This window comes from Pan troglodytes, chromosome 11 (assembly GCF_028858775.2).
Source record: "Pan troglodytes isolate AG18354 chromosome 11, NHGRI_mPanTro3-v2.0_pri, whole genome shotgun sequence".
Classification (NCBI taxonomy): domain Eukaryota; kingdom Metazoa; phylum Chordata; class Mammalia; order Primates; family Hominidae; genus Pan; species Pan troglodytes.
This window is the reverse complement of record NC_072409.2, coordinates 29,026,740-29,042,811: the sequence shown is the minus strand read 5'-3', so window position 1 is coordinate 29,042,811 and position 16,072 is coordinate 29,026,740. Positions and strand designations below refer to the sequence as shown.

The 16,072-nt window shown below is 44.6% G+C and overlaps 1 protein-coding gene across 6 annotated transcripts in view; it reads right to left on the bottom strand.

Moving 5' to 3' along the window:
• PTPN3 (protein tyrosine phosphatase non-receptor type 3) overlaps positions 1-16,072 on the bottom strand; it is a 120,210-nt gene that overhangs the window by 34,102 nt on the left and 70,036 nt on the right. For 3 of the 6 annotated variants that reach the window (XM_520179.8, XM_054658375.2, XM_009457075.5), the window contains 3 exons: positions 14,856-15,028; positions 10,629-10,763; positions 8,334-8,510 (listed from right to left, as the gene is read on the bottom strand). In XM_520179.8, coding sequence (XP_520179.2) covers positions 8,334-8,510; positions 10,629-10,763; positions 14,856-15,028 — 485 coding nt within the window. The remainder of the gene's footprint in view (positions 1-8,333; positions 8,511-10,628; positions 10,764-14,855; positions 15,029-16,072) is intronic. The other 3 variants (XM_003951487.6, XM_054658374.2, XM_054658378.2) reach the window with 1 other exon arrangement.

The window sequence follows — 16,072 nt, the reverse complement described above, 5'->3', positions numbered from 1 at the left end:
AAGAGCATCACCCAGTGGCAGAAAGGGCAACTGCTTGGCAGTTACAAAACAAGTTAAAATGGTATTTCCAGTTCTCGTTCTGTCTGTCTCTGTCTCTGTCTCTACCTCTGTCTCCCTCTCTCTCCCTCCCCGCACCCCCCCCAATCCATTTTTTTTTCTTTTGAGGTAGGGTAAAGCTCTGTTGCCCAGGCTGGAGTGCCGTTACGTGACCACAGCTCACTGCAGCCTCGGTTTCCTGACTCAAGAGATCTTCCTATCTTGGTCTCCTGAGTAGCTGGGACCACAGGCATTCGCCATGTCCAACTAATTTTAATTTTTTTTTTTTTTGAGTCGAAGTCTCGCTCTGTTGCCAGGCTGGAATGCAGTGGTGTAATCTCGGCTCACTGCAACCTCCGCCTCCCGGGTTCAAATGATTCTCCAACCTCAGCCTCCTGAGTAACTGGGACTACAGGTGCCCGCCACCACACCTGGCAAATTTTTTATATTTTTAGTAGAGACAGGGTTTCACCATGTTGGCCAAGATAGTCTCGATCTCTTGACCTCGTGATCCACCTGCCTCGGCCTCCCAAAGTGCTGGGATTACAGGTGTGAGCCACCGTGCCCGGCCTTTTAAAAACTTTTTGTAGACACAGGGTCTCACTATGCTGCCTAGGCTTGTCTAGAACTCATGGTCTCAAGCAATCCTCCTGCACTGGCCTCCCTAAGCGCTGGGATTACAGGTGTGAGCCACCATCCCCAGCCCTATTTTTCTTTTTTGATTTAAAACTCAATGGTCTGTCTAAACTAGCCCATGGTACTAAAAGACAACAGTACTACTACTATTACTATTGCTGCTAGTACTAATACTATATTCCAAGTCATTTTGTGCCCTAAACAATTTTTTTTTTTTTTTTTGAGACAGAGTCTCGCCCTGTCGCCCAGGCTGGAGTGCAGTGGCACAGTCTCAGCTCATTGCAAGCTCAAGCTCCACCTGCCAGGTTCACACCATTCTCCTGCCTCAGCCTCCCATGTAGCTGGGACTACAAGCACCTGCCACCATGCCTGGCTAATTTTTTTTTTTTTTTGTATTTTTAGTAGAGATGGGGTTTCACCATGTTAGTCAGGATGGTCTCGATCTCTTGACCTTGTGATCTGCCCGCCTCGGCCTCCCAGAGTGCTGGGATTACAGGCATGAGCCACCGTGCCCGGCCTGCCCTAACCTATTTTCTAAGCAGGGTTGGAGGGGTTACTCTTAGTCATTTATTTCAACAAATGGCTGATTTTTGGCCTGCTCAACTGTGTACACAGGTGCTCTGTAGGGCACAGTGATATTCTGTTCAGTGTGCAAGATGGACAGACAGACGAGGAAGAGGACATCAAATGAGGAGATGCAATAAGTAAGTGGCAGCTGGCCACAGCACAGGGTGGCCAGGGGTGAAGGCACCAAAGCCCTAGCGCCTCCTCTGTTGCTGGGCAGAATGCAGTGCGGCTGAGGAGCGCAGGGGAGCTGCCCCATGAATTCCACAAGTGGAGTGAAGAAAGGGGCAGGATGAGGGACGCAAGAAGATGGTGAGGGTGGGATGGAGCCAATGACAAGGAGGAGGAAGGAGCAGAAGAGGTTTGTCCCTGAGGCAGGACAGGGAAGACACCATGGAAGAGCCAGTGTGGGACTGACCACATCCTGGTTCTTAGGGAGAAAGGGGCAGAGACAGAGAAATGTGAGACACAGACTGACCATCAGGCAGACAAACAAGTATTCACCCTCCAGAAAACACATGCTTCTGAACTGTAAAGGCAGCAGGCATCAGAAAGAAACACTCCCATGAAAGAGACACTCCCGCACGAAGCTCTCCCTAAACCCTAGAAAATTAAAGACCTCCCCACCCCCGCCGCCTGTGAAAGGGGGCAAAGTCCTGCTCTCAAATTGCGGTGTGATGGAACAGGGACCCTGTTTTGGGAGCTTCTCAAGGTCAGGAGACCCTAGTGCTCTTTCTGTTCCTCTCCTAGTACTCGGAACACAGGACCAGGCACACAGGGAGTACTCAACTGAAATGCTGAGTGAATGAAGAATAAAGCCTCTTGGCAAGGTACCAAGAGGATCACCCGAGGTGATTGGGTGAGTTACTCTAAAAGAGCAAGGAATTTACTCAGGAATCTGGAAGCTCAGGTGCAAAGTGAAGGCGAGTTAAATGGTTCTCATCATCTGCAAGATCAGAACTTCTGAGAATGTGCTGTGCACAGGAATCAGCTGGGGTCCTGCTGAATGCAGAGTATGATTCGGCAGGCCTGTGTGGGTCTGAGATTCTGCATTCCGACCAGCTCTCAGGTGCTGCTGCTGCTGGCCTGTGGCCACAGCTGGAATAGCACGGCGCTAGAGGAACTCATACCAGTTCACCCAGAGGGCACAGTTTCTTCTGAATAAAATTCCTGGAGAAATTTCCCACATGGCTCCTCACATAAGGGTCCTTGAGTAATAGAAAGAAGACTGTCTTCCAATACACATTTTTATGATGTGGAGACAGTCACCACAGGAAACAGCTCATCTGGGGCTGTAATAAATGCCAAGGGCACAAGATCAAAGTGGCAGAGGGGATATGGTTCAGGTATGGTGCTTTCTGAGCTCACAGTCTCTTTCCTGCTGGAACAACAGATCACGAATCTGTCTAGGCTTCCCCTATAGATATCAGACACCTCACTGGCAAGAAAGCACTTGCTAAACCTCAGTCAATTCATCCCTGAATTCTCTGAGGAGAATTTCTCATTGACAGATGCCCTGCAGGGGCACCTACCACATAGTCCTGCTCACAGGTGACAGTTACCAAACTTGTCAAAGTAAATATGTTTGAGTTCTTGGGGTACAGATAAATATGGTGTGATGTTGCTCATGTGATATGGACACATGATGTGGAAGTGGCAGAGGGGGCATCCCACTGTGAAAACTTAGGAGTTTGTATCTCCGGGCCCCATCTCGTTTCATCTAACCATTTGTCCGTCCGTCTGTCCGTCGGTCCGTCCATCCGTCCATCCATCCATCCATCCATCCATCCATCCATCCATCCATCCAAATAGTCACTGAATGTCTATTAAATGCCAAATAACCATGTCAGGTTTTAAGGAAGGAGAGGTGAATAGGGCACTATCCCTGCCCTCAAAGAATTCATTGTCCAAAGGAGAAGAAATACAATTAACCAAATAACAATATTATCATGTTACAGTGGAGATGCTCAGATGTCTAGGGTACTGTGTAAGGCCAGGAGAGGCTTCCTGGAGCAGGTGCACTTGAGCTTGAGTTTGAAAGATGAATTAATAGGAGTTTGAACAGGTAGTCAAGTGGGAAAAAGGGCATTCTGGCAAAACACTGATAATAACAAACACACGAACAAAAGCAGTAGCACAGGTAAAGGCAGGAAATGCTGAAAAAGCAGAGAAAAGGTATTTAAGCAGGAAGTGACATTCTTGGATGTGTATTTCAGAATGATAAATTTGCTATTCTTGTGAAGCATGGTGTGGAAGGAGGTGACACCAAAGACAGGGGAACGGTTTGGATATGACTGAGCTAGACTGTGCAAGAGACGATGGTGGCTGCATGGGGGCAGTGCAGTGGGGATGGCGGAGGAGTCAAACGTAAGAGATGTCTGGGAGGTAGAATCAACACGATGAGAAATGGCATAGGGACAGTGAAAGAAAAGGAGGAGTGAGGGACGACTGATGTTTCAAATAGGTGCAAACTGGGTAGTACTGAAACAATGGCCCCCCCTTACCAAGACACAGGAACAGCCATGGGCTGGACACCAACATGAGGAGCTGAGATTGGATCATATTGGGTTTCAGGTATTTGAGAGACATCCACACGCAAGTGGACTCAAACAAGAAGGCAAGGTTCAAGGAAAAGGGACACAAACACTCTGAACAAAACCCTGTCCCTGCCTGGTGTCCTCCGAGGGGGACATGTAGAATGGTATGCAGATCCTTCCTCCACATTCAGATCTGGTGCCACCCTCTAGAAGGCTCATTTGCACTTGGAGAATGGTGGTTATGAGGGTGATGGGTGGAAAGTGACTACATTGGAATTGTCTATCTTAAGGAACAGTAACCAACGCTGGCAGGTGGAACTGGGAACAGACACCATCTGTGTTGTCCTGAGAGTTCAAGGCAGGAACCTTGATGCTGGGTCAGCGTCAAGGAGGCTTCCAGCACAGCTTGGGAAGAACAGTGGGCACCTGGGCTGTCTAACGACAGAGCACACAGCTGCACTGTAGGGGACTCTCCATTGCTGGCAGGGCGCTCAGGCCTGGGGGAATTCCTATACTGCCGCCAAAGCTGAAGAAGGGGATCCCCTAGGTTCCTTCCAATGAACAGAAGTTTTTTGTTTTTTGTTTTTTCACTTCTTTTTTTTTTTTTTTGAGACAGGGTCTCACTCCAATGCCCAGCCTGGAGTGCAGGGGTGCGACCACAGCTCACTGCAGCCTCGACCTCCTGGGCTCAAGTGATTCTCTCATCTCAACCTCCCGAGCAGCCAGGACAACATGCAGACAACATCGTGCCCGCCTAATTTTTGCATTTTTTTGTAGAAATGGGGTTTTGCCATGTTGCCCAGGCTGGTTTTGAACTCCTGGGATCAAGCAATCTGACCAGCATGGCCTCCGAAAGTACTGGGATTATAGGTATGAGCCACTATGCCTGGCCAGCACAGAATTTTTGAAATAAAAAGCAATGGCTGCCCCAAATCCCATGGAAGAAGGCAGGCTCTAAGGAAAGAGGCAAACAAACAGCAAAGAAGTTATGCAGGCATGAAGCCCCATCCACTCGGAGGGTGTCATGCTGGTGACCCATCAAGACAACTGTGATAAAATAGCAACCAGAAAGTTTTTCTAATACAACTCTAAACTGCTCTACAATGTGTTTCCCCCAGTTTCTGTTCTGCATGTCTCTTTCTTTAGGGAACATTCTCTCCCTTTTATCTGGGTGGAGAGTGGTAGCTTTTTCATTTCTGCCATGAAAGAAACTTACTTCTCTGCAGAATTTGGTCTTCATTCGGAAGCAGGGAAAGGAACACACAATGGCTGATAGAACCTTGGGAGCAACAAAAGAGTGCAGCCTACTTGGGCACAAAGCAAACTGCCAAGGATTCATAACTATAATCATAAACTTTGCTGTGCTGCTATAAATACGGAACAAACCAGCAAGTGACTCATCCGCTAAGATGGCACTCAGGCAGCCTGAGCTGCGCCACTCTGGGTTTACAGCCAAATCTAACCGCTCTTTTTCTTTCTCTCTTTCTTCTTTTTTAAACGAGTACAGAACATCGCACTTAATTCTTCTTCTTAAAAGGAACCCTCCTCACTGTCTGTGATATTATTCATCCGATTTCTCTGACAGAATGCTTCTTTTTGCCTCTTAACACAAATCTGCTGTATAAAACATGTCAAATATTTTGTAAACATTTTGCAAATACTCACAGAAACTAACCAACAGGTTTTTTTTTTTTCTTTTTTTCTCTCACCAGGTACAGACCAGTCTGTACTTCTTACCTGGAGCAATGGGGGTCCCCAGACCCTCAGCCTCCTCTGAAGACCCAGCACAAAGTGGCTTCCCACCGGCAGGAAGAGGTCTCCCACCTAACAGAGGTGGCGGGGGCTGCTTTTCTGGCTGTTCATCCCACTTGCAGAGCACAGTCACTAACTTGACCCCCTGACATGTCTATTGTCAGTGCACCTGGCAAAACCCCGCAAGGAAGCCTGCCTTTGAACCACTGTTATTTGCTATTCTTAACATTTAGCTGCAAGATAAAAAGAGCCCCAAGATGACACATTTTACAAGGTCTCAAGGAGGGGTTTCAAGAAGACTCATTGTGCAATGTATAGGAACAAGCAGGGCCAGAAATCACTTACGTTAAACAGTGCTTGAAGGACTGAATTGTAAATCTTATTTAATTTTAATGAACTGGAATGTAAATAGTCCTATGGAGCTGGTGGCTGCTGTATTGGACTATGAAGGTCTAGATGCTCCGTGATGGGACTGCAGACCACAGGAGGAAAATCTGATGTAGGACACGTACTGTTCCCTAAGCCCCCCTTTTCCTTTCACCAAAGTGACGGAGCCCTGGAGTGTGGCAGCATAGGCTGATAATGTCCTATTTGCCCAGCTGGCCTGGAGGCTCCTGAAACAACTTCTCTGATTTGCTCCGGTGTTCCCCTCAATGACCAGCCAAGGATGTATAAAGTGTGCCGCTGGACTTGGGAATGAATGCAAGCCCTCTAAAGCATCCGCATGTCATTGGACAGAATGCATCCCTCCCCACCTGGCACTGATTGCATAAAGAGACAGAGGGTGCTGGGCTGTGAGGGCACTCAGAGGCTACCCACCTGCCCCATGCCACAGATGAGCAGCTGGGTGAGTGGTGTGGAGCGCCCAGACTGCAAGCAAGGTGATGATTCCAAACCTACTCCCACATGAATTCTGTGTGAAAAATGCACTTTTCGCTTGTAGATATTCTAGGGGTTCACCCTTTAAATGAACGATGGAATAAACGTGTTAGTCTAGATGAGTGCTGCTGACAACACTTTCTGCAGTGATGGGAATGGGCTGTATCTGTGCTGTCCAAGATGGAGGCCAACACTCCTGTGTGGCTGTCAAGCAATTCAAATGAGGCTCGTGTGACTGAGGAACTGAATGCCTACATTTTTATTATTTTAATTAATTTAAATCTGAATAGACAACTGGGGCTGGTGGCTGCTGTACTGGACAGGGAAGGTTTAGATGCTGTACAATTCTGTGATGGGACTGCAAACCACCACAGGAAGCTCTGACGCGGCAGGTGTGAGTGGGCTTCCCAGAGCCCTCCAACGCTTCCCTAAACCGTTTTCTCCTTTTGCCAAAGCCGCAGAGCCCCCACTGCAGACTCAAAACGGCTCTAGTCACGCATGCCTGCACTCCTGCTTTGTATTTCTAGATGTGCTTGTGGTTTGAAAAGCTACAAAGTCACACAAAGGAACTCACAATCATCCACTGTAGCCCTGACAAAGGGGCAGCAGGCTGCAAGTTGGAACAAGAGATAGCAACCATTTAGCAAAAGCATCATCCAAGCTCAGGTCACAAGGAAAGAATGACCACAGGGATTATTTAACCAGAGGTGTTAAGAACACAGATAAACTGGAAACCATGTTTGCTGTGGGCAAGGACAGAGGAGAGGTAGCAGCCTCACATATAAATGGGAAGGAGATTTGCAATTCACCTGCAAATGCCTGGAGTACAATCAGGGTGCATTTGATGCTTTCAGCCTAATAGCTACAGTGGTAAAAAATTTATAGATTAACTGATGTGCCCGCTTGCTAATCCTCAGCTGTTAGGGGGGCCATTATCTTACTATATTTTAGACATAGTATGGGGCTTAACAGAATAGATACCCAATGACTATGGTTGATTTCCTAACAGTTGATCCTTTACTATCATGCTTTAACCTAATTTATAATCTACGTCTTACCTACTTAAAAAAATGATTTGCGAGTTTACCCCACAACGTACAGATATGTAACTGTGAATCCATTAAAATAAGAAAAAAAAGACCCATATAACAAAGGCAAAGGAGGAAGAGAAGGTCCTATACAAGAAATCTGGGCTGAGGGAAGTGAATACAATTGAGCCTAGTGTGCAGTTCTGAACTCCCTGGTAACCAAGGCAAAAAGGGAAACAAATGGGTTAAATATATCTTATTGAATAACAAAAGCACTCAACCAGTCTTTCAGGACAGACATTTTTTCTAGCCTTGAGCTATGAGGGAACTCTGTCACATTAAAAAAGCGGGGTGGGGGAGGTAGGACATAAAAATTTAACAAAAAATTTCTCAAAGAAAATTAGAGATGTTTTAACATGTTTGTTTCTTTATACTATTAATTGAAAACAGAACCCCTCAGAACCCTGTTGTTCGGAGAAGGCTTTTAGAAGCAAGCATATTTCCAATGATTTGAAATCATGTGATGGTAAAACTTTAATAATCTAGAGAAATCAGAGTTAGCATGGCCCTAGAGTCTACCTCCAGAACAGGGAATGATTAAACTGGGCTTTGCTTGTTAGCTGGAGAGGAGACTAATTCAAGAGACTAACAAGTACTTAGCGAGTAGAAAGTCTTTGTCGTGGACAAAAAGAAGTACAAGCTCTAGACCCCAGGCACATAGACCGTCTTCTGGGTGAAAAGGTAGAGTCTGATTTATGTTCTTATCCTGGCAGAAGGCACCTGTGGGAGCTGGCTGCAGGCACCAGCTCTTGGTTCCTCTCAAATGGCAACCTGGACCTGAGCAAATTCCGCAGCAGCCAAAAAGCAAATACCCAGAAATAAAACAACAAAAGTTTCTTACTCTTGGTGCGGGCTTCGGTTCTGAGAAACTTCAGAATCGCTGTCTTGGGGGGCCAGAGAGCCCTTGTACGTGTAAAATACATCTTCCGTTTCCGTGATGTAGGTCATTTCATTTGCAAGGTTATCTGCAGAAGAGTGGCGTGGCTTTCGGATTTCGTGCCGGAGCCGAGGACTTCGCCTGGGTGGGAAAAACGTTGAGTGCAAAGTGTTCAAAACAAATTCCACTTAAAAATTTTATTAGACACCAGTGAACCTTGTGTCCTGACCTTTCTAAGGATGCCTTCCTTGGCGGAGGCTGACATTCCGAGCCGGTTAACTCATTACTACCCCAGCAGAAGGCACCAAGGGTGACACAAATCCCTAACACTCTCAGTCAAGTGGTGGCTCCCAAAACAGTAGCCTCAGCTGTATAAACAGGCAGAATTAGATGGGTTTATGCCCTTTGGGAAGTGACAGGTATTGACTTAAGGGTAAGTTATTCTTCCAGGAGGACTCAAGCTCTCAAAACATAAATAGGCCATATGGACTGCTATTCAGAGAATTTTTCTGATTAATTTGAACAATGCAAACAAAAGGGTTAGAAGCCAAACTACATTTCTCAGCAAAACTCCAACCTTATTTCAACGACATCCCTTCATGTGAATTTCACTTGATCCAAGAGAAAATGTTTGCTTTTTAAGATATATCCCTTATTAAACACGTTTATATGCATTAGATGGGCATATAAACACTGGACTGTCCTCCAACAGTGGCAGTAGGCATGTGACCTTGGGCAAGGCACGTCACCTCTCTGGGCCTCGGCTGTACTTACCTGCTCCTGAGAATGAATCCAATGAGGCCGTGTTCTCAGGGCATCCAGTGTGGCACCTGGGCGTCAGCTCCTGCAGCGGGGGATCCCAAGCTGCCAAGCTTTCTAAGTTCTATTTTCCCTCACAGTTTTTCCATCTTCCCTTTCTTTGTTAGCCATTTCTCCTCAGGACTGTCAGGGCCTCCATGATTTGCAATCCCCCTGGGCCTGGATAATCAATAATGCTGTGTCCAAAGCAGAAGTAAAAAGGCTCTTGTGACTCCTCAGGAGAGGACCTATAAATAGCCACAGGAGCTCCGGGCCACGAGTGTGGCAACATCCAACGCCGCTGTTCCCCTGGATCCAGTCCTGGGCTCTCTAGGCCCCTGGCATTGCTGCCAATGAGATTTTCAGATAAATTAAGCTGCTGTGTTATAGCATAAATTTACCTCTTTAGAATGAGGCATCTAAATGTTGGAAACCAAGAAGCAAATCTATTCAGTTATGTCATGATTTCTAACACTAAATACTATCACTGTCCCTTCCCAGAGCATCAGGCCCCCAGTGACGGGGTCCTTCCCTAGCAGGCCCAGCACAGCATCTCCTCTGTCTGCCTGTCTCCCAGTTTCTCTTAGGCTTAGCAGATCCTGGATCAGGTATTTACAGCCACACACTCTTACTCCAGTGTGGAGCTGGGGGCAATGATTCCCTGCTAGGTTTCCCCTCTGGCCCCTAGCCTTTTTGGAGGTATTCACAAAAATGGTGTGATGTCTTTGGGGACCATTATAATAAGATAATGATAATTCCACCTGACTCTTTTAAAAGCTTACTACGTACTTATACATTATTATTTCATTTGCGGTAGTTTTTATCATCTTTTTAGAGATGGGGAAACTGAGGCTACAGAGGTAAAGAAACTTGTTAATTAACAGAAGGGCCAAAACCTGAGTTTAGGTCTTTCTGCTACAAACCCAGTGCCCTTCTCACTTTACCAAACGACCACCTATTTCTTTTTAAGCTGAGTCCATCCTGTTAAGTTGGCCGGCTACTTACTGATGTGCATTTGCTTCTGCTGCTGAAGGTCATACATCCTTACATCATTTACATCACGTACCTGCGTTAGTTTTCCCTAAAGTTTATTTTGTGGGATATTAATGGAAAACATGAATTAAGTAAAGCTAACCGTACTTCTTTATTATTGGACGTCTCAGAGTGTTTAATATGCTAATGTGTGCTGTGATTCCAAAGGAGGCCTTTCAGCAGGCTCGAGTTTCCCAAACTATTTAGATTGAATAAGTTTTTTAAAAAAGAGCATCTCAGCATTATACACGATGGAAAACATTTAGCTAGACTTGTGTACTTCATGAAAACAGTTACTTCTGCCAAGAGCCTAAAATGCAAATTGTAGGTCATCTATCTTCAGGAGTTTATAAGTTGAGTTTTTATTTTTAAAAGAGATAAAGTGTTTACTGTTGGGTAGTACAAAAAAAAAAAAAAAGGAGGACATACCAGTTGGGAGTAATGGGAGGGGAACGAGAAGGCAGACTCTTGGTTTCTAAGTGCTCCACTGATAAGGATCTCCGCATGGCTGGGTTCCACACCATCCCGCCAATCACCTTTTTGCAATATTGGTTATTTACCGACCTGAAAAACCAGATGCAGGTTCACTTTCTACACTGACGTTCAACAGGAAAGAAATTACTGCATGTGTGAAAGTCTACACATGCTTCTTGTCTGAAGGATGGCAGGTTAATGCCAAGGTTATGAGGAGTAGAGGGAGACAGCTCAAAAGCGATTCCTGTCTGTCCTGGAATTTCCTTATGTGATTTCTACTCTTCGGGTGAAAATCCTTTCTTGTCCTCACTACTCAAGCAACAAAGCTGTTTCCAGAATATAACCAAACCTAACCAGATTAGAAGGAATTCCAGGATCACACAGAAATACAGCTCCAGTGATTTCAAGGAATTCTTATTTTATTCACACTGGCCTAAGTAAAAATATTAAACATTTTTTCAGGTGCTCTTCATCATCCTAGCTGGCAGGAGCTGTCATTATAAATCACTGGTAAATCTTTGAGAGAGAATCTGAAAATGCGCTTAGAAAGTAGTTTCAAACTGGGCACAGTGGCTCATGCCTGTAATCCCAGCATTTTGGGAGGCTGAGGCGGATGGATCACTTGAGGTCAGGAGTTCAAGACCAGCCTGGCCAACATGGCAAAACCCTACCTCTACTAAAAATACAAAAAATTAGCCAGGTATAGTGGCGCATGCCTATAATTCCAGCTACTTGGGAGGCTGAGGCATGAGAACCCCCTGAATCCCCGAGACAGAGGTTGCAGTGAGCCAAGATCGCACCACTGCACTCCAGTCTGGGGAACACAGTAAGACTCTGTCTCCAAAAACAAAAAATTATACAGAGTTTCAGGCTATGTTCTTTGAAATGTGCTACCCTGAAGGTTACTTCTGAATTTTATTTATACCTAGAGAATTTAAATCTTAGCTATCTAGACCCCTCAGAGAATGAATTATTTGAGAAAATAGAGCATGAAGCCTGTCACCCTGTTAAAGGGTGACAACTTTGGTTCTGGCATCTCTAAATTTTAAACTAGGATTTAATGTCTTATGAAAACATTCTACACATTTCCTTGTGACATGACATCAACCAACCAACAAAAACAAAACAGAACAAAGAACAAACAAAAGAACATAAACAATATGAATCGCCCTGTAGCACATCATGTACTAATTCACATTAAGAAATGCTGTTGTCACCCTGATCAAAATGCTTACAACAGCATCACTGGGAGACTCTTTCCTCTGAGGCAGGCCTACATCAGAAACCACACTGCCAGTGATGAAGAGCACAGGATCAAAACAAGGGGAGCAAACTGCCCAACTCCAAGGTTTAATGTGTCATGGGTTATTAATAGGAACTCTCTGAAAAAAAAGTGTTCCATTGTCCCATAAGCTTGGAAAATAACCCAACAAATTTCTTTTTATGTGGAACCTTTCAGAAGGCCCAATAAGCAGATGTGTATCTGTATCTCTAGGGGCTGGGCAAGTCATGTGACCCTTCTAAGCCTCAGTGTCCTCATCTGTAAAATGGAGGTAATGAGACTTGAAATTCATCAGTATGCTGAAGCTGGCAAAGGTAGTAAAAGAACTGCTGACTTGTCCTCCCAAGCCATCCTCCCAACCCAAATGATCCCCTGTGGCAGATTAAAGATGACTGCAAGTTCTTTGAGTCTTGCATCTGGGTTGGCTTGTGACTGCTTTCAGCAACAGAGTCGCTGTGCCAGTGCCAGGTCTCACCCTTAAGAAGGCTGAATGGTTCTGCCTTTGGCTCCTGGAACCCTGAGTGTCCATGTAAGAAATTCAACCACCCTCCTGGAGTATCCAGATGGGGATGCTAAGGAGTCCAGGTGAGTCCAGCCTCCCAACCATTCCATCAAGACACCAGGTATGCAAGAGAAGTTATCTTGGATCCTCTGGCCACATTCACTGAGAAATCCCTATCTATACCACACAGAGCAGAAGAGGCCTCTGGCCAAGCCCTTCTGGGATTCCTGACTCACAAAATCATGAGATATAGTAGAATGGATGTTGCTTTCAGTCACCAAAATAGGGGTATTTTCTTGTGCCACAATACAAGACCAGAACCCAGCCCTGCTGGCATTGGATGCATGCAGATGACAAAGCTTTGCAGATGAAGAAATAGAAGCAACAAATTAAAGCTCAAGTGACAGAGGCAGGATTTGAACCCAGGCAGCTCAGCAACAGAGGGCATGCTTTCAATTGCCTCCCCATTCCTTCTCTCATCTGGCCTGAGGATCAGGCCCAATCTAAGTCAATGATATAATCCAGTAAGTTATTTTCATGGCTTGCTCAACAGTAGATCTACTGAATGTATACAAATACTAAACAGTATTATAAGAGCTAAAAGCTTAATATATTCGCTCTTGGTTCATCAGAAGCTGAGAGATAGCATTTAGCACCACAAATAGTATCACTGATACTAACAGAAATTAGCTACTTGTTCAGTTTACAAGTTCCCTAATGATTATCAATGTATTAGGAAAGTAACTGGAACAGTCTGATGCAGTTCCACATATCAGATAGATAACGGCTCAGACACGGGTCTCATTTAGTTAGTAATAGCCACATCAACAACAAATCACGAAAACAATTTTGAAAAACCAACAAATGATTTAGAAAATATGGCCTGGCGCGGTGGCTCACGCCTGTAACCCCAGCACTTTGGGAGGCCGAGGCAGGCGGATCACCTGAGGTCAGGAGTTCGAGAGCAGCCTGCCCAATGTGGTGAAACCCTGTCTCTACTAAAAATGCAAAAATCAGCTGGGCGTGGTGGTGGGCACCTGTAATCCCAGCTACTTGGGAGGCTGAGGTAGGAGAATTACTTGAACCCAGGAGACAGAGGTTGCAGTGAGCCGAGATCACTCTAGCCTGGGCGACAGAGTGAGACTTCGTCTCAAAACAAAAAAAAAAAAAAAAAAAAAGAGAGAATAGGCTGGGCACGGTGGCTCATGCCTGTAATCCCAGAACTTTGGGAGGCCAAGGTGGGTGGATCACCTGAGGTCAGGAATTCGAGACCAGGCTGGCCAACCATGGTGAAACCTTGTCTCTACCAAAAATACAAAAATTAGCCAGGCGTGGTGGTGTGCTCCTGTAATCCTAGCTACTCGGGAGGCTGAGGCAAGAGAATCGCTTGAACCTGGGAGGCGGAGGTTGCAGTGAGCCAAGATGGCACCACTGCACTCTAGGCTGGGTGACAGAGTAAGACTCCATCTCAAAAAAAAAAAAAAAAGAAAAGAAAGAAAAAAGAAATTATAAGATTAAATTGACAATTTATGCTACCTCTTAAACTTAGAGGGTAGTCTTAGAACAAAGAAAACAAAAATACAAACTGCATGGTTATTTCATTTAGAGAATAAATTTATCTTAATTAGAATTTTAAAATGTATATATGAATTATATATATCAATGTACATCCATTTCTTTTACTGTACATCATTTTATTTAGAGAATAAATTTTAATCTAAATTAGAATTTAAAAATTTATATATTATATTTATACATAAATATATATAAATTTACATCCATTTCTTTTCCTGTACTAGTCATTAAATATTTTGAATATCATTCCTGTGGCTAATAGTACCTATCTCATAGGAGAGTTGTAAGAGCCAAATATAATTATGTGCCCAGCACAAAGTAAATGCTCAGTAATTATCAACTGTGATTACTACTGTTATTTTGTAATTATTATAGGCAATATATCCCAAAGTCACCTGACTCTGGAAATGTTTTTCTATTCCTTCATTCATTTTTACAGAGCATCTTATGGAATTAATGTTCTGTGGGAGAGGCTGGCATAGTGGCATCAGACTGGGATAGCCCAGTATGCTGGCACCAGGAGACACACAGAGCCATGGCTCCATTTCCTTTATTATGTCATGATGCAGGGTACAGCTGCCATTCTGACTGCTTGCAAGTGCTGAGTTCAGCAGAGTTGAGGGGAGAGAAATGCTGGGAACATGAGATATCCCTTAGACACTGCTGACCCCGGGAGACTTTTAGTTATGGTTCAGAGATCCAATGCCTGGAGCCCCTGGGCTATGGGTTTCCTCCTCTGCCTAACAATGCCCTCTATTCACTGATGACCAGGATGCATTTACATCTCAGCCTAGTGTGGACACAGTCTTTACAGCACACTCACTTTTTGGTGTTCCGAGAGCCCATAGTCCAGTACTGAGACAGAACATTCTTTTCCTGAGGTAGTAGCTTCTTTGCCTGAAAGAACGTATGGTGCTCAACACAGGATTTCCACAAGTTTTTGCAAGATCGGTAATTCAGCATGTTGAAGGCCACAATATGTTCCCTGGATTCAGCCTGGGAGGAAAAACAGTCAAGATTTCACCCACACAGACATAGGAGCAGGGACTTGTAAGCATTTAACCCACATTGGCGAAATGAGGTAAGATGCAACAGACAGCAGAAAACTGGTTTCAAAATGCCTTGGCCACAAACCAGTGTAGCGGAATATTCAAGAGCACGATTTGTTAACCGTCTTTATGAACATGGTAATAGAGATGACCAGAATCTATTCTTTATCATCATCTGCGCTTCTTCACGAATGCTTTTATTTCAAATCTGTTTACATTTCTAGGCTGGATATATTTGGAGCAACCAGATAAAAACCGTCTGATACACTCCTTTTAAATTTTAACTCTGGGAACATCTCTCTCCTGAAGGAATACTCTTTCATCTATCAGACAACTGCAAGTTTATAACCCTTTGGGTTTTTCTCTATTTGCTTTCCACAAAGCACAGAGTTGAATCCAGTGCTCATATGTAATAATCATTTTAATCATTTGCTTTGCCTGCATTCTGCATGAGTTTAGGTTTTCTGTTTTCATGTTAAATTGCCATCTTATACATTTTTGTGCCACCCTGAATCTTGCACTGAGGGGTCAGGAGATCCAGATTCCAGTCCTAGCTGCTCTGAGCTTTTGTGTCCTCATTCCTAAGAGTTCACGGCTCTGTGAGGCCATTTTAAGCATATATTACCTTTGAAAAATTGGGAAATTGACAGTAAGGGAAAATCATGCAGCATAAAAAGATAAGGGTGTAGTGCTGTGGAAAGAGCAGGTGTCTCGGATTCATAATGATCTGGTTAAAATTCCAGCTCCCCTGACTCACTAGCTGTGGGAGCCTCAGTTTCCTCTCCTCTAAGTTCTACATCTCTGTATGGATGAGCAAACGGAGTTATCACAGTGCTATGGACTTTGCTTATGAGATATATACACCTACCAAGCCATCGTGCAGTTTCAACACATCATGGGAGGGAACTGACCTTGCTGACATTCACTGCTACTTTGCGGTGGGCTCTCTGCCAGGTGCTTTGACCAATCCCCTTTTATTTAATCTTCACAA